This window comes from Ostrinia nubilalis, chromosome 4 (assembly GCF_963855985.1).
Source record: "Ostrinia nubilalis chromosome 4, ilOstNubi1.1, whole genome shotgun sequence".
Classification (NCBI taxonomy): domain Eukaryota; kingdom Metazoa; phylum Arthropoda; class Insecta; order Lepidoptera; family Crambidae; genus Ostrinia; species Ostrinia nubilalis.
Genome location: NC_087091.1, coordinates 8,114,068 through 8,140,852, shown reverse-complemented (window position 1 = coordinate 8,140,852; position 26,785 = coordinate 8,114,068). Strand labels below are relative to the sequence as shown.

The following is a 26,785-nucleotide window of genomic DNA, read 5'->3' as shown; positions in this document are numbered from 1 at the left end:
CGCTTGAAAAACTGAATAAAACTAGTCGTTATCGAGGTAAGTTACTCGTAACCTTTGGTGGCTGTGATAAGTTTCCGGACTTGAATGAGAATCAAAACATTACTTTGATTTCAAATAAACAAGTGGTATTCTTGTTATATCTCTCGAATAGCAATGAAACATAATGTATCAGCCTTTTTAAGTCAAGTTAAGTTACAAACTTACCTGGAAGCGTATTTGTTCTGGGCGATCGTCATCTTGCGCTGAGTGCGAGGACTGGACAGGCGCCGGCGGCGGCGACGGGGGAATCATGCTCTGGTAGTAGTCCCGGTTTTCTTCCAACGTGTCCAAAATATCCTGAGCGTCGGGGTGGACTAGATCCGCCCACGTCTCCCACAGAGGGTGGACAATGTAGTCGATAAAACCGACTTGAGATTTCTCTATTGTTGCATTGTGCCTGTCACACATAGGACTTATGTCCATGCCTTGCTCCCTCTCCCGATCTCCTTGCTGGAAGAATTCTTCCATAAGCAACGCCACCCATCGCTTATACAACGGCAACGGTTTAGTAGGATTGCTCAAATCGGCACAATGTACGAGATTCTCCAAGACTTGTATTCTGTCTGTGTAATTGTCTAGTAGTAAAACACCACTGCCAGCCACTTTTTTGGTTTCCACCATAGTCTTTAAGTCTGCAAGCAGACTCATGTGTTTCGACATGTCAGTCGAGAGCACCATATCGATGACCATTTTTCGTAAAGTCTGCCTCTGCTTCTTGTGCAAGTTTACGAAAATGTCGCAGCCGTCATTCTGAAGAAGTTTGAATGCCACGGCAAGGTGATGGTTCTCTAGCACGGATTCGTCATTGTACATGAGTGCGAGCTCAGAGCTTGAGTTGACAAGGAACTGGTTTGTGAGACCAGGGTGGTCAACGTCATGGACGCATGCTGCGAAAAGGGCAGCGCAGACTTCAATGGGTGTGAAGACGGCGTCCAAAGCTGGTGTGTTGAGGAGCACATTTGTAGACTGTGTGACATCAGCCGCGTGGAGCGAGTTGTGGAAAGGATTGTCACGCACATAGTGCTCCTCGAGTGTGACTGCAAATGCTAAGAAAGTGCGGGCTGGTATCTGTAATGTGGTCAACAGCTCCCTCGATGTGAAGGCGGCATAAGCCACTGCTGTGAGAGGTCTGCCGCAGGATAGGTCACCAATGCGGAAGATGTCCACGCCCCAGCGGTCAAGATCTTGAAGATGACGTCCCAGTTCCTCCTCATGAGGTGTCTCCACTCCGTATCTTGGGACACGTTCACCAGTGAAGCTGTTTGTGTGGGTGAGTGTCCTCTTAACACCAGAAATCTGCAAATAAAATAAAAACCCATTTAGAGACTGCCGAAAAGTTACAGTCACATTTAAAAAAAACACAATTAACGTTCAGTAAGACACTTACTTGTGACATGGTGGTTCCTGGTCCAACATGGCGAGGTTTTTCCTTTTTCTTGGCACGTTCTGAGCCCTCTTCCACTTGCAATGATGGCAAATCGAGTTCTTGTTGTTTGTCTGTAAAGATAAAGAGTAAAGATTAGAAAATAATAATCTAATACTTGAAATGCGACTTAATATAATGGATTACCTACTAATATAAGAATTATCAATAATATAATTACAACAGATTATTACGTTGGTTGACCTAAATCAATATTACGTTACGAGTTTATGATAGATCTATCAAGCTGCGCAAATAATTTATAAATAGGCATTTATATAAGGTAACATGATAATGTGCCGGTATATTTATCACTTCCACAAAACTATGTCAATTATGTGTGTCAAAGAGAGGTAGTTCAGCGTATTGAAGTACCAGTCCAATGTGTTGAGTCCGATTGATTCCATTTTTACTACACACTTGTATTACAATGAAGCTCAATCGATTAGTCCGCCTACTCTTTTTGTTCTAATTACGCTTTAGGATATATCGATGGTAGCCTATAAATGGAAATAAACTTACACATACTAGCACCCACATTATTTCAAAATGTAATTACAACTCATGACGTTCATGCGTCTGTTATGTTGTGAAAGAGAAAATTATGTGAATCATCATTATAATTACTAATTACCTTTGCTCAGATTATAATCAGTACCCAGTATCTCACGTAATGAGGCGATTAAGTGATATTCAATTATGTACACATGATCGCACACTATAATGTTGATTTCAACTAGCCAAGCCCTGCTCTATACCTACTGAAATATGAATGAGCAATTTTATATTAATTTTGTAAAGGCTTCAGGATTTTTTATAAAAAGGAGTCTGAAATCTCAAAGACATTAAAACATCTTTTTCTGCCGGAAAATTAATAACCGTCTGATAAGATAGGTACAAAATGAGCCAATATATTGCGAAGATAAGAAAAATGGGTGAATTTATAATATCCCATTGTAGGGCTGAGGTTTTACCTCAATCATGGGGTGATCTGGGCCAGTGATAACATTTAATAATTAATGGGTATTTAAAAATTGCCCTACTGTGGTATACCTACATATTACATAGGTATATCTGCTAACTTACAAATAAATTCGCGTAGTAAAATGTTATTTGTGGACGAGATTTAGATTATACTCAAAAATATTTTATTACTGGCTGAGATTCCAAAACAAATGATCTATGGTAGTTTGGCATCATTTCGAAAATTATGTACTTAAATTGTTTACATTGGCCCACTTAGTTCGCCCTCGATATTATGTGTCCGCAGAAATAGAAATTACACAATACTTAAACATTCGTTAAGTGGTTAAAACTACAATTAGTAGGTATTTGCGAACGTGCAAACGAAAAATATTTGAGCAAAGATAAGTAGGAGTTTCTTATTTTTTGTATAAAATGAAAATATACAATACTAATAATAACTTTGACAGACATGTTACTTGTTCTTTGTGTACGTTTAATACAATGCAAAAAACTAACTATTTGTTCTGGAACCATCATCGAATACAAATAACCATTTGTGGCTTTATATGAAAGAAAGTATTGCGTATTTGCCGGTATTATCTAAAATATAGATACGATAGATAAGTAATGGGGTTATGCTTGCATAATATATTATGTATATTAATTGGCATTCGAATTATTGGCTCTGTGTGTCGGCCCTGCGGCCGTCATAGTGCGCAAACAAATTAATTACGTGAGGAGTTACGAGGCTATGGTTGGCGGATGGCGTATATAGGACAGATTCCTCTGGAAACCTTGAACTAATTCTGCTAACTCCTCTTGTGCGATCTGATACGTGGAGATTAGATAACTGTTGAAAACAAAGTGAAATGACATTAATCTGTTGTGTTCAAGTCGGCTTAAAATGTGTCAGGAATGATTCAGAATGAACCAGTTTTTTGTTTTACTTCTGCATTAAAATATTCTGAGAGCACTTTACTGTAGGTATGCGATATTTTTGTTTTGATAACAATTGAATAATGATACCTACCTATTTGTCTCCACTATAGTCATGAGACATCTTTGTGTACCTAACTGTCAAATTGTTATGATGGACGACTCATAGAGTTAATTGGCAAATACCAAAGTTCATCCTATTTTCCGGTCACTGAATTTTCCCTAGTATTATTCTCAGAAAATGTGAGCGAAGTTATCCTGTTTTCCAGGAAAAGTGTCCTTAGTGGCTTTTCAAATGAAATCATTTTGAAAACTCTTTGTTCTTGCGCGTCTTGTCATGTTTGTTAGTTACTACGTTATTTGTGTCGTAAAATATACAAAGCCTGTATTTATTTAGTGAGTTATCAATGCATCACGAGGGTATTAAGGAAAATTTTACGGAAAAGATGCAATTGCAAAATTGCAATTTAAGTGTCTTTGAAATTACAATGATTATGTGAATAAATGCAAAATAAGATTGTAATTTTAAGTGCAAAATAATATTAATCTTAACAGGGATTTTGGGTCTTCTGTGGTCTCCGAGTCATAGATAAATCATTTTGTCTCATACTACTTTTGTACACTGTGATAACTTGTGATTGTAACCTATCTTGAGACAAATAAATCCTTTCTATCTATCTAAATAACAATATTTCGCGCAAAATAAACGGAATATGGCGTCGTCTTATCGATGTGCCGGCCACGCTTGCGCGGAGAGGTCAAAGTGCCGCGTTATCTTGCCGCAGATAAATACTATTTATTTACATATTATTGTCTTTTATACTCGAAAAAAATGTTTGGCTTTATTAATCTTCTATTATAGATATTATAGATAGGATTGAACTCGAGGTTTGTAGGCCCAAGTTAACAAGATAGGTTTAAACACGATTTTAAGACAACTTTTCATACTTTACGTTTTCGTAGACTTCGAGTCTCTCTCGATTATCTAATGTCCTAACTAAACTTGGTAATACTAAATGAAAGTGGTTTTGTAATTTGTGTGTCTCATCTGGATTTCGAACCCATGAACTTCAGATGGAGAGAGTTTACATAACTCTCTTTCTCAGCTTTACTGAAATGAGTTTAGATAAGGTTATATTCCGGTATGTAGAACCAACTGTTAGTTTAGTCTTAGAGGCTTTAGTTTAGTTAATAAATAATGATAATGTGATAACATACTTAAATCATTACTATACATTAAAGAATCTTTATAATGTTTGCCAAGTTTGTAAGCATTGACTTGTTGTCTGATATTTTTTATATTAAATGAATGACAGTAGGTATCTATCGACGTAACTCACGTGCCTCAATTCATTTATCTTTAAAGTAATTTATTAAATCAGACGTCTCGTGTAATTGCAGTTTAACCACTAATCAGATTTTGCAATCACAGTAATTAATGTTACTCAATACCCGATGGCATTGTTTGTAATTACCGTAAATAAAAACATTTGATACGGTTCAGATACTGAAAAGTAAAGGTTAACCTACATAGGTAGCGTTGTCGCGTGCTCATGATGATAGTTATTTTAATGTACCCACAGTGAAATAATGTACGAGCTATTAAAGGCGCATTTATGTCAATGTAGAAAGGGGTCACATTTTTAATGATTCAAATCTGGGTTTATGTGTGCAAGACCTAATTCGCTTACGAGAAATTATTTTGCGTCATTCAGGGTGGTAAATCGTCAAGTTTGTCATCTTATCAAAATATTAGAAAGTGATTACCTTTATCATTAACACACATAATTAAGTCATAAAAAAACCCACATGACTTGGATTAAATTGGTATTGTAAAAGGCGATATGTCGTATGCAGTATGTCTTATCTTAACGAATGGTTTTTTTTATTGATCTTCAATTGTTTTAATTATCTGCCCCTGAACGATCACCATGAGGCCGCGTGGTTGTTATGCCTTCGCTTCGTCGGTCACTTAAAAACCGTAGCAATTCATTCCAGAGCGAACCGATTGTATCCGGTTCGGTCGGGAAGATTTGAGTGACCATTAATTTGCATGTTGTTGGACTCGAGGAACTTTAACGAGCTGTGACAGATGGTGACGGGTTTTAACGAACGTGAATTTAATCTTTAACGAGCTGGTGTTACTGGGTTGCTTTAAAAAATTGAGTTCAATTAAAGAGTATGGTATCTACTTTATTTTTATATAGTATCGGGGTTTATGCATCTGAAATGCTGGGCGACTGCAGTCAAAGAACATACTTTTAGATCATTATTAAAAGATTGTAATTTTAACGATATAATCATAGACAAATTTGCAAGCGTGCGAAAGATAATTTAAAAGTTTTTGATGAAAAGCCACTGTGGAAGCTTCCAATGTAATTCCATATTGTTAAAGCTGTGTTTGTTAACGCGAGTCACGTAGACAAATTCGGTAGGGCGGGCGGCGCCTAGTACGTCACGCGGGCGGCGAAGCGCCACTCTTTGTACATATTTAATGAAAAAAAAAACCCTATTTCAGGCCATCACACCCTTCCTAAACGCCTTTTATGTGTTTTGTAATTATATTTTAATTCTCTTTACATTCGCGTACCTACGTAACTAATTTAAAATCGATTTTCGTTGTATGCCAGCGGCTAATATCTTTTTTTATTATTCAAGGAATACAATATAGAGCCTATACAATATATAGGAATACAATTATATACCTGTATGTTATATTTCAAGATCTTTTCACATGAAATAGATAAGCAAAAGTAACAAAAGTACATTTGACATCGATGAGTGATTTGGACAGTTCTCTGAACAAGATACGAGTAGGAAAGTTTACGGAAATTATATGTAAGTATCTAGTATTTTTAGTTATCTGCTTGGTGATAACGTACCTAATCAATTCAACTTTTTATAGCCATAAGTATCATAGATAAGAAGTTGTCATGTTTTACTAATATGGGTATCAATTTTTAATTCAGACTTTCAATGAAGATTAATAAGCAAATATTGATTTTTTTTGGACGCGCGCTGGTAGCTTTAAGAGCTTTTAAACCTATAATTTATAGTGCGGTATCGAAAACATAATTATCTTCGGAATTCTGACGAATCTGTTACATAATCTATGGTGAGTATGTAATAAATTATACGAGATGGTTTGTTTATAAATTCTACAAATCCTATTTATAATAGAGTTATAGGTATTTGTTGGTTCATGCTTCTTTGGCAATAACAACTCTATTTGTTTCTTGTCTATTCGGACTGAACATTGTTAAAGAACGCAAATTGTCTAATAATTAGAGCGCTAGTCATAAGTGTTGATTTGACTAAAGTCAAGATGTAGGTGCTTAAAATATAAAATGAAGCAAATCTTATCACAGAAATGTTTTATTTAAAGCTAAAAATAAATCCTAATCCTATCGTTCGATTTTTTATCACTTTAAGGCCCGATTCGACCAAACTTTTGTCCGAGAGTAACTCCTGGTATAACTGGCACATTGACAGTTTTAGTATGGGAAATATGTCAAAACTGACGATTTATTCTGAGATTAATATTTACTCTTGTTTGGTCGAATCCACCCTAAGTATTCTTGAATCTCGACGATAGAACAAAGATTTAAAATTTCAAATAAAACAAAAGACGACTTACCCAAGAATGTAGAGCAGATGTACTCGGAGATCTGGTTGCCCGACTTGCTCGACTCCGAGAAGTGGCTCAGCTCCTTGTTCAGCATGCGCTTGAACTGGAAGTGCAACATCCCTATTGAGTGAGCCATCCTAGCAGCACGGCGGCGCAGCCAGCGGGCCGATGCCAAACGAACGCTCTGTCTCTCGGCGCACACGCGCATTTCCCAACACTATCTTTCAATTAAAAAAAAAAACCAAAACTTCAACTTCGAAAACCGAACGCGCAAACTAATAAACTAACCACGAACGGCTATCCTCATTCAGTTACAAAGCCAAGCGTCTATTGCCCACGAGCGCTATCGCTAAACTGAAGCCGCGAAGCGTCGCGGTCGCGTGTGCTTCGTTGCCTTGTGCTACGTTGATATCGTCACAGTTACGTACAGAAATATCTCTTTCCAAGTATTATGTGTTACTGTTAATCTAGATTCATCACAGGCAAGTTTCCTCCCCGACGAGGCGAAAGGAGATCTCGCCGAATCGGCGGACCGATTACCGGTTGTTTCTGGTGACGTCGTTTCCGATGAAACGTCATAATGCGACTGCCCTAATTTGATTTGTATGTCCGGCGCTGACTAGCATTTGCTGTAGATACCTACACATCTGTTATACGGCTTATTTACTGATTTATTTACCCCGAATCATTAATCATTGTCCTGCAATCGTCTATTCCATGACGTCATCATATTAAAGCATACGAAATAAATGATAAAGTTAGATAAAAGTCAACAAATGCTTTTGACATGATAAAATAACGGCTATGGAAAATGAATTAGCACATTGTTCGTAATGGGCAGTTGCTAGGAACCTATTAATTCTGTCTCTCGTCAAGGTATTAGTCCCGGTTGTTGTTCGGAACGAAACGTTCTTGACCCACTTATTTATCGAGTTATCCCTGATCGTCCGCTTTCAGGATCGGAAGTAAACTATTAAGCCAGCACTTTATCGATTCATTACGACTATTTCGAGACTAATCTTAAATGCTCTTCAATCGTTTATTGAGACATAAAATCTGACCTCAGTTACCGCTAAATAAATAGTCTTACGATTATGCTAAAGGTCATTACATACATAAAAATACAGTTAAATTGACACTATCTACATGAAAAAAAGTTATTAAAACTATAAACATTTCCTGGTGTCATGTTATTTTAACTTCAATCAAAAGTCTATAATTTATCTCTTCGTTCCACAAATCGATTTAAATATAAACTTGACCAGTTTTTTGTGAAATCTATTTGCGATTCCAGTACGGATATCTGGCACTTTTTGTGGTGCCAGTTACTTTCAATTGCTGGAACTATAATTAGTATTGTAATGCTGAATCAGTTCAAAATCAAATCAGAATTTGAACAGATAATGTCTGTCATTATTCATGTGATTTTATTGATTTTTTTATAAAATTACAAAGGAAATGCCGCATCCGATTTTGTTTTATGTAGGTAGGTAAATGTTTTTTATTCAACATGTTTGTCATATTCATTTTTACAAAACACTTTGTCGAGTTGAATATTCAAACACGTATTTTGTAACAGTCCCCATTGACAGGTTACTCTTTTCACCAGACATTTGCGTAGGTAAATGCCTTGACCAACATTTTCAGGTACACCTTTAGATGTGTTGAATTTACTGATTCTACACATTTATGAGTATCCTTCAAGCATTGCGTTGTGCATGTAGTTTGGCAGTTTTAAATATACCTACTTTTTACAATAATTTACCATACAGTAGCGGCAAATTGTAAGAGTTATGAGTAGAAAATTCTAGGAATAAAACTATCCTTAATAATAACTATTGTGTTTCTGAAAGGACGGCGTTAAGACTTAGTGGACCACTTTCAAGAAAAAACAATGAGATTGAGATTTTCTCGGAAACTTCAGAGTATTCAGGTTAGAGGCGTTAAATTGGAAAGTTTCCAAGTGCATAAGGAAAGTGAAAATCGTGAAATTAATATTAGTGTGTGAGTGTGCAAGCCAAGGGAAAGTGTCACACTTTTAGATAGTCGAGGTTTTGCGAAACGAATTTCTGACTCATGTAACCATTTTTCAGCGTCTTTTCAAGCAACAGAATCGTTTGATTTTGTTTATAAGTTGCGCTAAAAAATTGATTTTCATTAAATTAATTTAAAGTACTTATACAAATATTTGCTTCCTGGCCAAGTACTTAACTTTATCCTCATTGTGAATGTTTGCTTTCTTATGTATTTTAAATTATAAATTACCACATATTTTCCAAACGGAAAGGTGTATACGAGTAAATTTATTCACTTGTCATTGTGTACAAATACTTTTCAATGAACCTTGACACGTGCGGAAACTATTACTAATTTGCAAATAACAAAGCATAGTATTTATTTTGCGTGACGTATTATCGCGGGTGATAAATTTTATGACGTTATAAAATCAAGTGCCTAACCGCAAAATACCAGACGGGTGTGACGTAGCGCACACGCCTACCGAAGCTTATTCATACTGCGCAGGTTGTCCCTACATTACTAAACATGATCGTGCGCATGAGAGCTTTGTACCTTTCGTACGTATTACTTAACCAGTCATACGAGTTGTTATAATAATATTCACTTCCTTACCCAGCAATTGATTACAGTTTGTTTACAATCGCAATAGCATTGAGTTTGATGATAAAACTTTTAGCACTTCTTCTCTGAATTTTACAACAAACTATTTCAATGACATTCTCATGAACGTCATTTGTATTAGATATTTAACAGTTTTCGTACGCGTTAATCTCGAATGGTTATAGCCCTCGTTGCCGGATTACCGTGGTAATAACAAAAATGAAATTTTCCGTTCCCCTACGGAATTTTTCCTCTCGCAATAATCGCTAGATTATGTTATTATCTGCGTCTGATTCGGTTACTGTGAACACATTTCGTTTACTTCTTTTGCTTCACGAATTTATTTCATGACTGTCGGAACTGAACATGATGTAATACTTTTTCAATATTAAAAGGAAACTGCCTGAAACGGTAGCAATGGATTTTATTGGCAATGAGTTTTACAAAAGAGAAGTGCAAACCATTAATTAAGGACATATTCATCTAATATGTTGTCAAGCAAGGACGGTTGTCAAAAAATATCGATGATAAAAGTTAATCTGAAAAAGTATCGATAAATCTATGTTTGTGAATAAGATAGTGTAAGAGTGTCATTATGATAAGATACCGCGCAGACATGGTGGTACGCGTAAGGTGGCGAGTCGAAACGCAGCCATGACCCACATAATATTACACACAGAAGGCACGTGCGTTACTCATTATTCTTCAAAACATATGATTTACGTAATCTTTATTTTATATTAAGAACCGAATTATAAAAGGCTTTATTTAAATTACTTGGAAACAGTAAAATAGCTCCAACTCATAGTAAAAATAAGAATTCGTTTTCATAAAGCAAAGTTTAAAGAAAATATCAATATGCATCCTTTACCTTTAACTTTGCCTGAAACTCTGAAAAGCTTAAAATAAAACTCAGGAGTAGAAACTATTTTTGGAACTTAATAACCTTAGACAAACATCTATTTTACTGTAAAATGTTAAAATAAGCTGGCTGTGGGTAAAAATATTCTTTGTCAACCTTGCTGTCACCGTTACAAAATGCAATAATGTCTTTTCAGATGGACAGTGTGACATCTTCCATAGCTTTTGACAAAGACAAGGCCAAGGTTAAGGCTATTTTATTTTATTTCTCAATTAGAAAACACATTCAATTTATAGAGCACCAAGAATAGATTATTGAAGTATTGCTTACTTCAATATTAATAGTGAATGGGTTGAGCGTAAATCTAGGTAATGAATAAACAATAAGGCAAATTAAGTCAAAACCATTAAAACTTTCATGAAAATTAACTTTGTCAATCACCGTTAACATTCGACGTCACAGTCACGAACTACGGCGCAATAACTTAAATAAATAATGGTTCCTGTTAGTCCATACTTTACTGCGACTAGGTACTTATTTAGGTATTACGTACTTAGAATTAGTCTGACGTTGTGATTTAAAAAATATGCGCTGTTTAGATGTGTCGTAGTTCCGCTTATACCTAATGTAATATTTCAGTAGTTATACAAACTCTATCGTCATTAGGGTATTCCTAAACCTACTTAATTATGTTTACAGTAGTGAGAAACGTTTAGGTTTTAGATGAGTAAGCAAGAAGTTTGCGTCGCTATCCTTTGTCGACAATGTTTGGCATGAGTCATAAGGGCTGCATTGTTTTAATGTTTTTGTTTTGATTGGGACTCTTGATGTAACAAACACCTTATTAAAGAGCCGACAAGTGTCATGGACATTGTACTTTTTAGTAAACAAATGTATCTAATATAGTCCGCGCTAACATGTGAAGCGTCACGTTCGTATATGCGCCGCGTTCTCATATCTCAGTTTTATCTAATTCATAATGAGGGCTTCCCTGATGAAATAATGTATGGCATAGCGAGCACGGGTAATGCAGTAATCTAATAATACGAAGTAAGAAGTAACTAACCTTTGTAGCCAGTGTTTCATCCCATTAAGAGCTTATAAAGATCAAAGTATGTAACTTTTCTCGACATCATTTTTATAGTAATATGAGATGAATAACAGTAAATACCTCCTTTAGTTTCATAACATTTTTCCTACAGGAATGTCTTGACGTATTTTGGGCACCAGTAAAACAGAGATCAATTTTGTAAGCGCGGTCTTTTGAGATCACTTCTATAAGTTAGCAAAAATGGGTCAGGTAAACCCCCATAATGTATAAACAATAGGTATGTAATAAACAGTTTCATCTAAGGAAAATATAAAAGGACGGGATACACACAAAAAGGACAAGGAAGTAAATGATTGCCAAAAACAAAAGAGGCTGGATTACAAATTGGGGCCATTCTTTTGGCGTTTTTATATTTTCGCATCAGGAAAGGTTCTAAAAAAGTGGGATGGGTGTAGAGAATATCGCCGTGTGAAAATACGGGTGGGTATTTTATAATAGAGATGTCATTAAGCGGGTGTCGGGAGCAGTGTGTCAACCTTCGTTGCCGGAGGTCGGCGCAGACGTCATCGCTAACCGGGTCATTTGGAACCCTTGAAGCACAATATAGCGGCCTACAATCATGTACATTGCTAGTATAACTTCAGGTGTGTTTTGTTTTTTATTGTTAGTTTATTTTTAATCCAATATCGATGTGGTTTGTATATTATATGGTCAGTGTCAAGTAATCTTTAAGTTTATTAAAGTAAATAAATAAAAGACATTTGGATCGATTCTGGACTCCTTACTCAAAAATCTAAGATTGTTTATCAATGTTTAGTACCCAGCCTTTAGTAGGTAGGTACTTGTAATTTCACATTATTAGAAACGTTCATATTATATTAAAATATCTAAACAGCGATATTTCATTTCAAAATATCGGTTATTCTAAGCTATAAAACCTAAAGGTTTATTGCGAGGTACCATTACGATGTGTTCGTATAAATGAGATGCAATAAAATTTTACATACGGCAGTTAAGTGTGCGTATTTGAAATTACCTATAGATATGAATAAATTGTGAGGTAATTTGCATTTAAATGACATAAAGGTTGGAAAACTATGGTTAATAATCTTGTAATCTGCCTTCAAAGACAGATTTTTTTTTATATTGCAAAAGGTGTTATAGAAAAATATCAACTGTGACGCACTGCGAGCAAGATTGTAATGTAAATCATTGATAAATCAATCATGTTTCCAACAGTATTGCTTACCTATGAATCTTAACAAGGATTATAATTGCATCACAATAAAAATATCTCACATATGTGACCTTAACTTTACGCAGTAGAATGGATAAGCTTATAATGGAATCATTCATTCAGTTTTACGTAGGCAAGGAACTTGCAATAAATAATGATAAAACGCGCAGTGAGTGGTTTATGTATGATGCTTTTAAGGATAAGACGCAAATTATGGCGTCACAAAGGATAATGCTCAATCGTGCAGACAGGTCTTCAGTAAGAAGTTTCCACTAGTTTTAGACGTAGAGCTTACTACGATTCACACTCCAATTATTTTGTGCCAACTTTGATCTTTTTATAATTCGATTATGGCTTCTGGCATGTTTTAAAGCATTTTTACAACTTGAATGCCATATGGCGGTCATAAGCCAGTGTTGAAAGTTTCTCGCACACTCTTTTCTACTCCGGCGTAACTGTGGCGTTAACTTTGATCTTCATACTATTTGACAGGTTTCTATCCCGTTCTGAGTAACATACAACGCAATCTAACGTATTTACGGCTGTCAATTTGCCCACGTCGCGTAACACTCACGGCAGAGAGAGTAGAGACGAGTGTGCGTGAAACATTAAAATCAGGAGATACTCAGTAAGTAAGAACGTAGTTTTACTGGCTGAAAATAATGTTTATCGAAAAATTAAACGACAATTATTATCATTGAAGTGCATACCTATTAAATTAAACAATGCAACGCTCAAAACTCGACTCGATCTGTTTGATTATAATATTCTGTCCTGAAATTTGAGTTTTGAGCTTTGTATGCAACTCAAGGAGGTTTCTACGCAATAGATGGCATACGTGATTGTCTTGAATTACAGTAAATTAGAAGATATCGTGGCGAAATCAAGATCCGATCGCGAGACGTGGAATAATCGTTCATCGGCAGGATTCGTTTGTTGATAATTATGTTGATTCGATTTGTTTATGGATTATCTTATATATTGATTATTTATCTATACTTATAAAAATTTTTTTGCTTTATTAAAATGAAAATGGTGAAAAAACAATTGAAAGAAGTTAACCTACTTAATTCTAAGGAACCCTCATTTTATTATTTTAATAGCGAAGCTTATAACTTCGTTTCCTCAGAACTAATGGAAGGGATGGAAAAATATTGCAAATACTCGACAGCACTAAAACAGAATGAAAGTAAAGAAATGAACGGTCTTTTCTTTTAGTTCGTTTAGTACTAATTCATCAAAGGTGGCACTCATAATTTGCTTTGATAAAATATTTTGTACGTAAATATTCTACTTTATTGGAATACTCATAAATATCTATCTCCATTGCTTTGTTTACATCAGATTTATTTGCGAGATATTGATGTCGACACAAACACTAATGTTTTATGACAGCATCGTAACAGCTACGTAGTTGGGACATTAAAATCGTAAAGACTTCTAAGAGAATAACAATCTTATAATGGCTAGACCGGGTTGTTGTGAACTCAGACTTTGGTTAAGATGGACGGCGACTCTGTCAATAGAGAGCGTTCCATTTGCGCATTGATCGATGCCAATGCACCGTTTGCAACCTGAAACCTGACGTGTCAGTCATACTAAAAGTTATGTAATCCTTTATTCTCAATTTCTAAAACCAGCACAGTCATGAGCACTACAGGATTAATTTCCACTTGAATCCCCTACCTGTAAGTTATTGTAAACTTACACTAAGTACTTAGCTGAATCGAATCCACTAACATAGGATTGAATAACTAAGTACATATACGAGTACGTACCTAATCATCGTACGTATAGATTTGACCGTGAAAACAATTTTGGCGCTCAACGTTACCTCAATAAGTCATGTTAAAGATAAGACGAAGCCTTTTCAAATAATATAAAATATTATCTTTACACATTGGTTTTTAGCCGCACATTTTACACGCTTTCATTCGATCGCTCCAATAAAGCGAGAAACGTATACTGAGGTGAAATATCCAATTTCGTATTCCAATAAGCCGTGAAAAAATATAAAACCAGGACTAATAATCAGCCCCGGGCCCTCCACTTAGGTTCCGTAGACGCCATATTTACTCGAGCGTGAAGCGTGAGTACGGGGGAATAAAAATGTGACTTCCAACGAATTCATCTGTTCTTATTTTCCTGATAGCGGTTGGGAAATAAACATCAAGTTGTGGGAAAGCGTAAGTAATATTACGCTTGCTAAAGACTTTTGTGCCTAATGACGCGCGCATTTGCGATGTATTGTTTTAAATCACGGCTAAGTACTACAAAATAAATATTGATGCTGAGCTCAATTTGTAAGAAGTAAAAGATGAATCATGTTTCTTTAAAAAATCTTTCATTGTTACTTTCAAAAGAAATCTATTTAAAATTTATAAATAAACGTTTTCTTTAGAACACGTACATAAATTTAACGGTAAATAGTACGAGTATCTTTACCATATAATACGTCTCATAAAACATAACACTGTTAACCTTGTTTTACTTTTCAGCTGGCATGCAAAAGAGGTCTGCGATCTGGATCAAATACAGTCGTACTTCAGTTTTGGAACGGAGCAATGGCTGTCCTTAATATGAAGAATAGATTTGTGGCGTCGAATGTTTTGTTTTAGATTTTAGAGAAACCCTCGTACTAAGCTAAATATGCTTGGGTTCACCACAATAGTCCAACGGCGGCGGGGTACGAACCGGCGTTTCTCTGATCTCGGCCTATTCGGCTATTGTCGCTTATTACATTATATTACGAGAATATATCGTTGAAATGGGAGATTGTTTTGTTTTGGTGCCATTGTATCTAGTGCAGACTATCATGTCGATTAACCCCCGTATCGAGTGCCTACGTGACCGCGTACGGGTATGCGTGCGAGCGCCGTCAACAACGCTCGCCCCTGCCCACGACGCAAATAAAAAAATCAAATCGGTTTAAAGTAGTTAACAGCTTTATGTTTTCAACTACACGATTGAAATGAATCGAATGTATACTGAGCACGCTATAATGCAAATTGGGTTCTATTGACATTGCTTTTATCCAACTTTATTTATTTGTTTGTTTTTGGGCGGCACGCTGAGGAGCGTATATCTCAAATGCGTTAACTACAAATCAATTTCTCATTTACATTTCACGAAGGTTTATTTATTCTTTAAGAAACGTTTTTCTAGTTATTTTTGCCAAGCTTATTCTTCCACTTAGAAAGGTTTCCGTAGCGAAAATGTAATAAGATTTCATAATACTTAGTCCGGCGTATGTCACAATATACAGGCCGGGCGGCTGAGCCGAGCTTTCAAAGCTTCGAAGCGGAAATGGGCGGTATGATTGGGCGTCGCGTCGTTCGCACTAGAGAAAACATATTGAGGGCATATATTTCCCTCTAGAGATATTATCGGTTTTATTTATATTTTATGTGTGTTAGTGTATTTTTTACTAAAAAAAATTAATTAAGACTAATACTGTACCGACTACATAATATTCCGAAGAAATGTTGAGACAGAAAGTTATTTGTTCGTGACTCATCTCAAACCACGTATCATCTCGAAAGGGGTTATCATCATATCATAAATCAACATGGATCGCGATTCACTCGAACCATAAATTCTGAGAAAGCAAACGACGATGGAGTCATGATGATGTAAACGTTTAGGTATTATACAATACACCATACTACGAAGAAGATTTGATCGATAGCTCAAAATGTTCATGGCACGCGCTGAAAAGAAAAATTTGCGTGTTCTAGTTTTGAGTTAGAAACATTTTTAGAAGTGGGTTTAATTTTTACAGACTATTAGAGTATATTTTAGTGTATATTATTATCTTCTGACGTAATGTTGTATTTCCAGTTTAATTGATTAAATATTTTAGTATTTCGTTCGTTTCAGCCAAATGACGTCCACTACTGGACAAAGGCCTCCCCCAAGGTTTTCCATAATGAACGGTCCTGCGCTGCTCGCATCCAGGCTCTTCCCGCGACCTTTACCAGATCGTCGGTCTACCTAGTAGGAGGCCTGCCCACGCTACGTCTTCCAGCCCGTGGTCGCCACTCGAGAAATTTCCTACCCCAACGGCCATCCTCTCTACGAGCTATGTGCCCCACCCACTGCCACTTCATTTTAGCAATTCTGCGAGCTATGTCGGTTATATTAGTATTTACATTAAAAAAACCTTATTTTGATGAAGTATTCAAGAGATTAGTAATATTTAAGAAGAGATATCAAAGAATCTGTTGGGGCAAAGTTTGTTCAACTCGTCTCGCCTTTTATGTTTGATCACAAAGAGTTTTATTAAGCCCGGTTTAAATTTTATTACCGATAGACAAGTGTCAGAGAAAATTAACTCATAAATAATGTTGTTAAACGTAGCTTCGTTAAAATAAACAAAGAAATACTAGGAAATGATCATAAATTCTCTAGTATGTAAATTAAAATCATAACAATTTTAGTACAGTCATTGTCAAACAATGTTATCAAGCGGTAATTATTGTAAACACAAAAATCACTCTTCATAATTTTTACTTAAAAATATCCACTGTCTCAAGTGGGATTTGAACCTACAACTTTTCACTGGCAGGTCGACTGCTCTAACCACTGAGCTATGGAAGAAGGTAATTAGTTTTTCAATTAATAAGACACGTCGTCAAATCTACTCGTATTTATCACTTCAACGATAAAGCTTACGTAATATGGTTAAATAATTAATATCCTTGACAACATAAACACCTACGTGACTTCTCACAACACAAACTTATTTTCAGTAAAGTGCCTTCATGATCTCCTTGTTGAGTAGATTTACATTTTCACAAGGCAATGTCAAGTGTGTAAATACTTCAGCCATCATTTTATTAAAATATACGAGTACCTGCGCATCACTCGAATATCATTGAGAAGAGAAAAACTTGAGCTAGCTGGCTGACGTAATTGAAGACCTTTATATGGATGAACTTTGCAGGTTGCCAAGGAGTGCCAACAAAAATAGAAACAGCATTGAATTATTAATACGTTTTCCTATAGCTATCGGATATTTTCCCCGGTCGGTTTTACGTCATTCGGAGTTGCCCTTCAGTGTTAACGACGAGGTGTCACGCACACATGGTGCCTATGGCCTATGCCTTTGACGTTTCCAAGGGCCAGCCTTTTCATTTGATGTGTCTTTTTAAATGAGCTACGCGACCTCATTCCTGTTAATGACGATATATGAATCGCGCTTGACGTAGCACATCACTGAGTATGGCCCACATAGTCAATGATCCATTAACATTAATGGTTCATACTTAACACATTAATTTAAATTGAAGCCCTTTGTACAATATGGGGCACTTATGTACTTCCTCGAAGATATTGAGCGTTGATGAGGAGATGCGGCATATTTAGGGCATAATAGAAGCAGTATCTGTACAACCTTAGCTTTTGTCATCTCAGCGGAAAATTTCGGTTCATTTGAAACTACAGTCAATGCCAATAGATATTTAATATCGTTATCTTGCCTATCAGCGGCATTGGATACAAAAATAGCTCATCGGCAGCGATGTTGAAAGCGTTGTTGTGAAGTAACGTTACTTTACTACGAAACGCTTCAAGGCACTGCGTCACGCCGACGTCATGTGTATCGATTTAGGTGAAAACGAATTTGCCGACAGTTATACGAAATCTTAGATCACCTTTCATTTTTCATTATCTTAAGAGTTTAATTCTTTAAAAGTGCTTTGTGTGTAACAAAGACATACGAGTAGTTATCGTCTTCTTTTACAACGTGAAATATGTTGAAGTTGGAGGAAACTCTCCAAATTTTACTTGAAAAAATCTGATGGAACTAACACTGAGTGGAGAAAGCATTAACTTTCGTCTAAGGAAGTTCCTTTTTTGCTACTGTTACAAAAACTAATGGAAATGTCATTAGTAAATGTATGTGAGAAATAGGTTAGAACTGAGAAGTTCTGAAATAAGAACAAAACACGCAAGAAAACGTTAGTTATCCTTTGTTGAACCAAGACAAAGTAATTAAAAGTAGCAGCACTTTGCAACTAAGTGAAATTAGATCCGAATCCTTTACAAAGCTTTGAAAGTAAACGGCAAAGTGAAAGAAGGGAAGGGAAGAGAAAAGTGCGCTTTATTTAGGAACATAAACCTTCAATGTTATCAGGTTGATTACCTACATCCTCAAACGGTACCCTAAACAGGAATCGGATGGAAGTTCCCGAGAGTCTATTAAAGAGAAAACATATAAAATACAGGTAGTAAAGCTGTCTTATTTCAGAAATCATTAAAACTTTTCCTCCATAAAGCTGCTTTGAGCATTGACGTACTCAATCGAGGACGCGGCGAAGCTAACGTACATCCGCGGGTATACGAATAATAAAGCGAAAGTACGCCTGACTGTTTGTTAAACAGAGATTGATTGCACCTTGAAGTAGGACTGAGTTTTATGTAGCAAAAAACTGAAAAGTATTAAATGGGAGATTAATGCTCGTGTTCACCATCAATCCCTAATTTTTAAGTGACCCCTTTGAAAACAAAATTCATGTTATTTGTTACCATAGGGATCACTTAAAAATTAGGGATTGATGGTGAAAACGGGCACAACTCTTACGTTAGGGACATGGAGACTCATATTTATAGTTGTGTGCTTTACTTGCTTAAAAAACTCTCTGTGATAGACTGAAATACGAGTGAAACTAGTTAGAAAAAGCTAGAATAAGATGTAGATACTTTTTTCAGCTGGAAGAATATCAAGTTGTAATAAGTACTTAGTAAGTACGCGTCCGAAATTCAATGATACGACGCTCAAGCCAAAACCGACCGGAATTATTCATGCAATCATCGTGAGTTGTTGAATTATTTATTACCGAAATTATAATAAGTGTACTATAATAATATCAAGTACGAACAAAGTAAGTACGAAGTATCTCGCCCAACAACCCTCAGATTTCTATGAGATGAAAGTAAATAAAGTATCATTCGTATTTTGCGTGTTCAAAACTCGATACAATCATTGTTATGTACCTATAGTAATCGGATTATGAAATAAACATGTTGATCAATTTACAATATTAGCTACCAACATTAATGTAACTTTTATTATGTACCTATAGTCCTATAATATTAACGGCAATGGAATTCCTAAAATGCCGCTTGGAGAATCGATCGCAAAATGGAGAAGACTTATAGTTTTTTTAAAGAGATTCTGACATCTACGCAATGGAAAATGTTAATGGACTGTTTTAAGTTTAAGTTTTGCGTTTAATAGAAAATAAAGTAAAATAGGTGAGCATTATGTTGTCACAAACATTTCAACGTTTAATTTGCATAATGTTTACCGACTATTTTAGATTTTTATGCAAAATATATTTTAAGCTGTCATTAAAATTTCATTGTACCCAAAATAGTTTCACCGTGTTTTCTATAATATTTGTAGTGATAGATACACATAGATACTCGTAGATACGTGGGCATTACTCATTGCTAGTGAGTATTTGTTTACACCGTAAAAAGATATGAAACGGAACTTTTTCACAGGTGGTTTGTTTTTATCGATTGTAACATCTAATGTTATTTCGCGATCGTGATGGTGATGTATCTATAGTAAAAAGCCATCGATCAGTGCCGTTCGTTCTGATTCGAGTTCTGACATCTTATCAACATTTCAAGTTTCAGCAACATGGCAACGAAGATCACTATCAAAGATATTGTAGATTATAATAATGATCAAAGGTCAATCAACACTCTACTACTACATGCCCACAGCTAAATTACCAAAGTCTGTAATTGAACAACCCAACTGCAGAGACTGATGTACTAATAATAGTCTCCTAAAATTGTTTGTTGGTTACCGAAAAAGTAAATATAGAAACACAAAAAACACTTTGGCACCTGTGTATTTTGAACTTTTTTTGTCGAGACGAAATTAACGATGGAACAAATACAAGTTTCCGTACGTTCCGTTTACATGTAAATGTGTACGAAATACAAATTTGTACTACGGTTTTTATGACTCGAGCAGACAGACGTTAAAATGTTGGAATGCATAACAAGAGACGGCGTTCGTTTGGTTCATCGACATAATTAAGAAGTAACATACAATTTTACAAATATAGCTCAGCGTAAAGTTACGTTAGGTAAGTACTGCTTTGAAATAAATTGTTCATTCTTGCGGTGAATCCTTACATTGTGGGAAGTGGAATAAGACTCACCTTGAGCGAAGCCATATCGGAGACCGAGCGGTGTGTTTGTATGGTCTCCAGCTGATCCAGGCACCAATCCAGCTCCTCCACTGTCTCTAGGGCCAGCTTCATGTAGGCTTCGTCTGCAACAAAGTATAATAGTTAGTGTGAAACCGATTAAAACTGTAATTTTTTTTTAATATTTTTAAAATATTGCAGTCGCACTCTGTGCACTTGGTTTTAGTTACTTCTATAAAGATACCGGTTTTCGTGGGTATAATTCGTGTAAAATATCTGGATCTACTATTTATCTTATCTGACCGAGAGATTAAATCTTAAGATAAATAGGTTCAGATATTATAATCTCAGAATCGAAAATGCGGACACCGACCGCGTTTATGTTTTGTCGATAATTGAAAAAGAAAGAAAAGAAAGAAAGAAAGAAAAAGAAAAAGTATTTATTCGATGCAAGTACAAAATAAAATAACAAATAGTTATAATAAAACCAAACAGTAAGACATGCACCAAAATGGCATCAGCTCAGTACCTATAAGCCGTGGCGGCAGAGAGCGCGTCACGACCACTGGTATTCTGCGGATGCCAGTTGAGCAAAAGGGCGCAGCCCGCCCAAGAATGGATGGAATACATTATACAATCCAGGCATTTAGTTTTTATCAAGGGATTTTTCCGCCCTCCAAAAAGTCCCATTACCTTCTCCTTTACATTGAAGTTACAAAATAGCCCACATTCCAAATTCAGGATAACAAATAACAATCTTAGCTGACTGTGCGTTGATAGAAGACATCTAAGGCTGGGTTGTACCATCTTACTTTAACTTAGCAAACTTCAAAAGTCTGTCAAATTCCATACAACAATCACGCTTATTGTTATAGTGTTCAATTAAAGTGGTGCAACTCAGCCTTAGTTAACTAGTTATTGCGGCTAGTCCGGTGAATTATCCACGTGTGCGCTCGGGAAGTTATTGAAACTATCATAACTCCAAGCTCCGACCGGCACAGTTGATATCAAACTGTGATTATTGTAATATCTAACTTTAACTTACTCCTGCTCCACGTGTACTTAACAAAAGTTGTGAGAGTTGCGCGTGGATCAATACGAGTCGCAGATACTGACATTACGTTACGTAGGGTGTCGTAATCATGTGTAAGTAACATTAAGAAGTGACGAGGACAAATCTGTTTTGTGATATTACGAATTAATTTGATCTAGTACATAGCTGATTCTACTACGTGCTACTACTAGCATAACTTTTATTTGTTCTCACAATATACTACACTCGCGAGCAAAACTATGGAATCACTTACATGAAGTTGTTTCCACGCGAACTTGTGTACTAACGAATTTGTTAGTAACAAAAAAAGTGGCAGCATTTTAAAGATTAAACTTTTATCTTTAAATTGATACCAAATTCATTTAAATCACACCAGTATTTAAAAAGATATCCCGGCTGATGTGAAGAAGTAACGAAAAAGACATGTATGAACTGTTTGATACGTCGCGAGTTGCGGCCTATTTACCCCCTATAAAAGCACGCGTTTTTAGATTTTTGCTTTCACACGTTGATTCATACACATCTCCGCTTCTTTTGACACTTTACCTGGGATTCTACACCTTCAGAAGCAGCACAAATCGTTGCACTATTGCAAGAAGGGCTCAGCCAGCGGGCTGTCACACGTCAGCGCCACATAAGCCAGTCCTGGGTTTCGAAAGTTTCAAGACGCTTTCGGGAGAGTAGTGGCTTTATCCCGAGACCAAGTTCTGAACAGCGCCGGTGCACATCGCAGAGGGAAGACCGTTTTTTCATGTCAACCTCTCTATGAAATCGTCATTTGACTGGAATCGATGTCCATCAAGAGCTCAGAAATGTTCGTAAGATAGCTGTTAGCGAGTGGACAGTTCGTCTAAGATATAAGCAATAGAATTTGACTCCAAAAAGGCCTGCCACAGGCTCGAAACTGACGGCAGGTCACCGATAAGCACCCTTTCAATTTGCTCGTACACATCTCGATGGGAAGGCGAGTAATGGAGGCGAGTTCTGTTCTCCGATGAATGCAAACTGTGTTTGCAGGGCAGCAGTCGAAGAGGTCGGGTTTATAGGCGGCCTGAGGAGCGATTTGTTCAGTGCTGGTTCGCTGAAACAGTGGCTTATGGGGGTGGCTTGCTCGACTTAACATCGAGATGTGTACGAGCAAATAGAAAGCGTGCTTATCGGTGACCTGCCGTCAGTTTCGAGCCTGTGGCAGGCCTTTTTGGAGTTAAATTCTATTGCTTATGTCTTAGACAAACTGTCTACTCGCTAACAGCTATCCTACGAACATTTCTGAGCTCTTACTGGACGTCGATTCCAGTCAAATGACGATTTCATAGAGAGGTTGACATGAAAAAACGGTCTTCCCTCTGCGATGTGCGCCGGCGCTGTTCAGAACTTGGTCTCGGGATAAAGCCACCAGTCTCCCGAAAGCGTCTTAAAACTTTCGAAACCCAGGACTGGCTTATGTGGCGCTGACGTGCGACAGCCCGCTGGCTGAGCCCTTCTTGCAATAGTGCAACGATTTGTGCTGCTTCTGAAGGTGTAGAATCCCAGGTAAAGTGTCAAAAGAAGCGGAGATGTGTATGAATCAACGTGTGAAAGCAAAAATACGAAAACGCGTGCTTTTATAGGGGGTAAATAGGCCGCAACTCGCGACGTATCAAACAGTTCATACATGTCTTTTTCGTTACTTCTTCACATCAGCCGGGATATCTTTTTAAATACTGGTGTGATTTAAATGAATTTGGTATCAATTTAAAGATAAAAGTTTAATCTTTAAAATGGTGCCACTTTTTTTGTTCCTAACAAATTCGTTAGTACACAAGTTCGCGTGGAAACAACTTCATGTAAGTGATTCCATACTTTTGCTCGCGAGTGTAGTAGCATAACTTTTCTTTGTTTCTTTTCTCACAAGCATAACGTTTATGTAGCGCCCTTCTTATGTCATTAGTAAATATTACAGTGACGTTCAGAAATCACATCACTGAATCAACTTTGGACATTGCCAAGGAATTCAACACCTCCTTATGTAATATGTAACATCGAACGAACGAAGGCCAAAAGGAAGATAGTTACTCAATACTCAAGAGGAAATCAAATAATTTTACAAGTGGTCAGAATGATTTCTCACGAAAATAATTCATAAAGTAGGAACAGGATTGTATAAATGTATAACGTAGAAAAAGGAGGCCAAATCTATAATTACATTATTAGCTAGGACTCCCCTCCTTTTTGTCGATATTTTTTACAGGTGGCTGTTCCCATAAAAGTAAATAAATAACTAAGGTTACTCCTTGATTGGGTCGATATGGTATCTAATCAAATGATTGGCTCCTGAATACGGCGCTAAAGCGAAGCAAAGCCGCTATACGAAAGTATATCAAATAGGCCATCCTTAAGTACCACAATGGCGTACCGGTATCGACCCAATAAAGATGTGGCTTAAGAGCCATTTCACAAAAATATTCCGCGCGAATTTAGGTAAAAGCTGTCAACGCAACGTCAAAAGAGTAAAAAGAACGCTGAAATGGACAAAAAAATCTTGAGCCGTGACCGTATTAAGACTTGATTTAAGTTATTAATTTTAAGGTAGAATGAGGTATTCAAACTTGATTAATTAATTTAAATTTTTAATAGAGTTTATTAAGTCTTTTATATTTCGATTCATAATGAAACACGAATAGGTATAATATGTAAAATATATATTAAGTACAAAATAAAGACAGTCACATAGTGAAAACTAAATCTGCCCCCTTACAGCTCCATCATCAGACCCTGGATACGAATAATGAAACACGAATAGGTATAATATGTAAAATATATTAAGTACAAAATAAAGACAGTCACATAGTGAAAAAAAAATCTGCCCCCTTACAGCTCCATCATCGGACCCTGGATACGAAATATTCGTCAAGGCGAATCACACAAGCCCAAACTCCATATGGTTCTATTGTTTTGTTACGGAGGTGGCCATTGCATCTCCTCCAGATCCATTATCAGACAGAGCTAAGAAATAAATAAATAAATATTATTATAAGTAAACAAATAACTAAAATAATTCATCTTAATATCTTACTTTTTACTAGTCTTACTAATATTATAAATACGAAAGTTTGTGTGGATGTCTGGATGTTTGTTACACTTTCACGCAAAAACTACTGAACAGATTTTGATGAAACTTTACAGTACAGTACAGCAGTACTAGGCAGTCTGTGTTCAACTATCACTCGGGTCGGACGTTCCTATCGCAAGACCTTTGGTTCACTCAGTTCCGATACGACTCTAGTGCTGTGTGTAATTATTTTCGTTAATACACTGAGTTTATTAATTTCTACGAGTGGATTTCATTTTGCCTGAGACCTACGCCATGAACCCTGAACCAGAAGACCCTGTCGCCAGCGACAGCGACGCTCATCCATCCCTGGCGTCGACCAGAATAACAATGTATAGGCTATAATTTATGACGATCTGTGACAAACTAAATTTCAAGCGGGTGAAGCCGCGGGCAATACTACATATTTCATACTAGCTTTTTGCCCGCGACTTCTTCTACGATGAAGTGGAAAATGGTTCTAATAGAATTAAAATATTCTAAGAAAATTAATTTTGTTAAATGATTATATTTTTTGATATAAAATCTACACATCATTATGTTTAAATATTTGAATACTTACAAAATTATGAGATCTTTCTAAAACAAAATTAAAACACTACACCTGCCGCAGATTTCTTTGTAAACAATGTTTTTTTTTTTTCCTTCAGGTCCTAAAATCACCAGGCTATTGTGTGCGCATACTCTGGAGTATTCCACATACAACTGGTCGTCGGAGAAGCATAGATTTCCATTAAGTCTACTCCCGCTACCATATGGAACTCCGTTAAAACTCGTGAGGGCGCCAACACTTGCTTTTGTATCGAAAATTAGTATGAGCAGCTGCGCACGCGGTTGCCCGTTGCAGGCTCTATGCAACCATACTATTTTAAACCGTGGTCCCTAAGCATGAGATGGGAAACGGAATTTGATGGTGTTAGGGGAATCCTAGGAATGAATACAGACTTTCCAATGGAATCTCCTCATCAATATTGCGAAACTGCGAGTTGCAATGCAATGTTACGTTTTCACTTGTTATTTTATTGTAATCTGACCTTGATTTTTCAAACACGTGTCAAAATAAAAAATAAAAATTTAAATCAAAAGTATAAGGAATATTTCATTGATATCAACTTAGAAACAAGCACAGATCACAGAAACTAAAGGGAAATGTGACAAGGGACAAATTGGAACATATTGCTTGTGAAAGCAATGATGACAGTAGCGACGTCATTATGTAAACAGTTTATATTGCTTGCATAGTACTAAAGATTATTCGAACGTTGAATACTGATACCGCAATGGATAATGAGCACATAATTTGATTTCTTTGTGTGTGTGAATTTCTAATACGACACTGAGTTTCGAACTCAGCGAATTACTTAGCATCTATATATATAAAAGAAAGTCGTGTTAGTTACTCCACTTATAACTCAAGAACGGCTGAACCGATTTAGCTGAAAATTGTCAGGGAGGTAGTTTAGAGCCAGGAGAAGGACATAGGATACTTTTTATACCGTTCGAAATAAAAAAAAAGTCTGCTTATTTATTGCCATTAAGGCGGAACAAAGTTCGCCGGGTCAGCTAGTCTCTCTATTCTCTCTATATTTCTATGGAACCAAGTTATCTCCAAAATAACATTCCACACCTTTTTAACCTAGTCAGGTAATAATTTTAATAAAATACGAAGCACGTCATCTATCAATAGGATATATTTATGTATATTTTA

The 26,785-nt window shown here is 36.3% G+C and overlaps 1 protein-coding gene across 11 annotated transcripts in view; it reads right to left on the bottom strand.

The window, feature by feature from the left end:
• The window catches only part of LOC135088579 (3',5'-cyclic-AMP phosphodiesterase), a 474,744-nt gene that overhangs the window by 2,537 nt on the left and 445,422 nt on the right, over nt 1-26,785 (bottom strand). For all 11 annotated transcript variants that reach the window (XM_063983437.1, XM_063983441.1, XM_063983434.1 and 8 more), the window contains 4 exons: nt 20,945-21,057; nt 7,002-7,095; nt 1,427-1,536; nt 205-1,335 (listed from right to left, as the gene is read on the bottom strand). In XM_063983437.1, the coding sequence (XP_063839507.1) occupies nt 205-1,335; nt 1,427-1,536; nt 7,002-7,095; nt 20,945-21,057 (1,448 nt within the window). The remainder of the gene's footprint in view (nt 1-204; nt 1,336-1,426; nt 1,537-7,001; nt 7,096-20,944; nt 21,058-26,785) is intronic.